The 2,500-nt window shown below is 39.3% G+C and overlaps 1 protein-coding gene across 1 annotated transcript in view; it reads right to left on the reverse strand.

The window, feature by feature from the left end:
- Positions 1–2,357: 2,357 nt before the first annotated feature.
- The window catches only part of LOC108833780 (uncharacterized), a 1,044-nt gene continuing 901 nt past the window's right edge, over positions 2,358–2,500 (reverse strand). Inside the window, exon 1 of the mRNA XM_056996015.1 lies at positions 2,358–2,500. This exon is cut by the window's right edge and continues 901 nt beyond it. Within this exon, the coding sequence (XP_056851995.1) occupies positions 2,358–2,500 (143 nt within the window).

Below are 2,500 nucleotides of genomic sequence, written 5' to 3' on the forward strand. Positions count from 1 at the left end.
GCTTTATATCTTACAATTTCACCATGTTCATTTCTCTTCCTCACAAATACCCACTTATATCCCACTGGTTTAACATCACAAGGTGTCCGGATAATCGATCCAAAGACATTCCTTTTCTTAAATGATTCTAACTCCACGTTTATGGCTTCTTTCCATTTCAGCCAATCTGATCTTTGAGTGCACTCTAGTATAGACGTGGGTTCATGATCCTCATCTAAGTCCATTATTTCAAGGGCTATATTATATGCAAATATATCATCGATGTCGACATCTTTTCGGTTCCATTTTGTCCCAGACACTGAATAATTAATTGAGATCTCATCATGGTCAATGGCTATGCCCCGGTACCAAGAGGCTCAGCGTCCCGAACCACATTAGTGGGCACCTGAGTCATAGCCATCCCGGGCTTGTCTGGACAATCTATGACCTCGGTTTCTTTTGCACCTTTCTTTGATTTCCGAGGTCTTTTATCTTTGGAACCAATTGGTCTACCACGCTTAAGACGTGCTTTAGACTCTGTAGCCACTTGATTGTGTCCATCTTGGACATCAATACTTATTGGTGCATTACAAGCTGGTATATAGGACTTAGTCACTCTTTTCGGGTCAGCAAAGGAATCAGGCAATTGATTAGCTAGCTTTTGCATATGAATAATTTTCTGGACCTCTAAATCACATGATTGAGTCCGAGGATCTTGCCATGATAAGGATGTTTGATTCCATATTATTTCTTTGCCCAGCTTGTTATTTTCTACCCCTAATGTTGGGTATTCTGATTCATCAAAATGACAATCAGCATATCTGGCCTTAAATAAATCTCCAGTAGTAGGCTCAAGATATTTAATAATGGTTGGAGAATCAAAACCAACATATATTCCCATCCTCCTTTGAGGTCCCATTTTTGTTCTCTGTGGTGGTGCAATAGGAACATACACAGAACATCCAAATGTTTTAATATGGGACACGTCTGGCTCATGACCCGAGAGTAATTGGGATGGAGAATATTTATGTTCACTGGATGGCCTTAAACGGATTAATTCAGCAGCATGTAAAACTGCATGTCCCCAAGCTGATACTGGTAGCTTCGACCTCATCAGTAATGGTCGAGCAATCAACTGGATTCTTTTAATGAAGGATTCGGCCAATCCGTTCTGTGTATGTACATGTGCCACGGAGTGTTCCACACTTACCCCCATGGACATACAGTAATCATTAAAAGCTTGGGAACTGAATTCACTTGCATTGTCAAGACGTATAGTCTTTAGTGGAAAATCTGGAAAGTGGGCTCGCAGTCTTATGATCTGGGCCAATAATCTTGCAAGTGCCAAGTTTCTAGATGATAATAGACAAACATGCGACCATCTGGTCGATGCGTCAATCAGGACCATGAAATATCGAAATGTCCCACAAGGTGGGTGAATTGGTCCACAGATATCACCTTGTATCCTTTCCAGAAAGTTCAATGTTTCTTTAACTTCTTTCACAGGTGATGGCCTTATTATTAATTTCCCTTGTGAGCATGGAATACATGTAAGGCTCTTAGGGATAATATTCCTTTCTTTCAAGGAATGGCCAGTTGAGTTCAAAATTATTTTGCGCATCATGGTTGACCCAGGATGGCCGAGCCTTTCATGCCATAGTTTAAAGGCTTCTTTGAACTCTTTAGGATTGTGATATTAGTCTCAACATTTTTATATTTGCACAATAGAGGCCCATAGATATAGCAGGGATAGTCTCTAGGACTTCCTTATGGCTTGGGCATTCTTATAAATCAAAAGGTATTCTTTCTTTTTCGTGCCCTTAGTTTCAACATGTAGATCATTCATTCGAATGTCCTTGAAACTTAACAAATTTCTCTTTGATTGAGGAGAATATAGTGCATCAGCAATTTCTAGATGCGTGCCTTTAGGCATCACTAAGCGAGCCGTGCCATGGCCTTTAATAAGGTCGGCTGTGCCTGCTATAGTTTTGATATTGGCACTCTTTATGGTGAGATTAACAAAATATCCTTTATCTTTTAATATAGTGTGACTTGATCCACTATCCACTACTAGCAGGTTCTTGCCTTCTTTCATTTCTGAAAATAGACAAGAGTCAGCACCATAGATATTATTTGGGTGAAATGATTTCTTAGTGGTTTTGTCTTGTTTGTTCTTAATAAGTTTAACTTATATAAGGCATATGTATAAAATAAAATTTTATTTCATAGAATTGCCAAAGTCATAGAACATAGGAAAACAAAGACATAAAGCCAATAGCAAAAATGCAAAGTGCAAAGACAAAAGCAACTTGATGTCGAAATCTTCATATTCAGCCACTTTTAAGGAGATCCGAAGTCTCATACTCGTTTGATCATTCTCATGGTTGGATCATTCTCATGGTCATCATCTCATGGTCTAAATCATTCTCATCATCATGATGGACCCAATTTGCCACAGGGTTCTTTCCCTTCATGCTCTCCTGGTAGAGCTTAACAAGATGGTGGGGAGTGTTGCATCGGT

Source organism: Raphanus sativus, unplaced genomic scaffold (genome assembly GCF_000801105.2).
Source record: "Raphanus sativus cultivar WK10039 unplaced genomic scaffold, ASM80110v3 Scaffold0104, whole genome shotgun sequence".
Taxonomy (NCBI): Eukaryota; Viridiplantae; Streptophyta; class Magnoliopsida; order Brassicales; family Brassicaceae; genus Raphanus; species Raphanus sativus.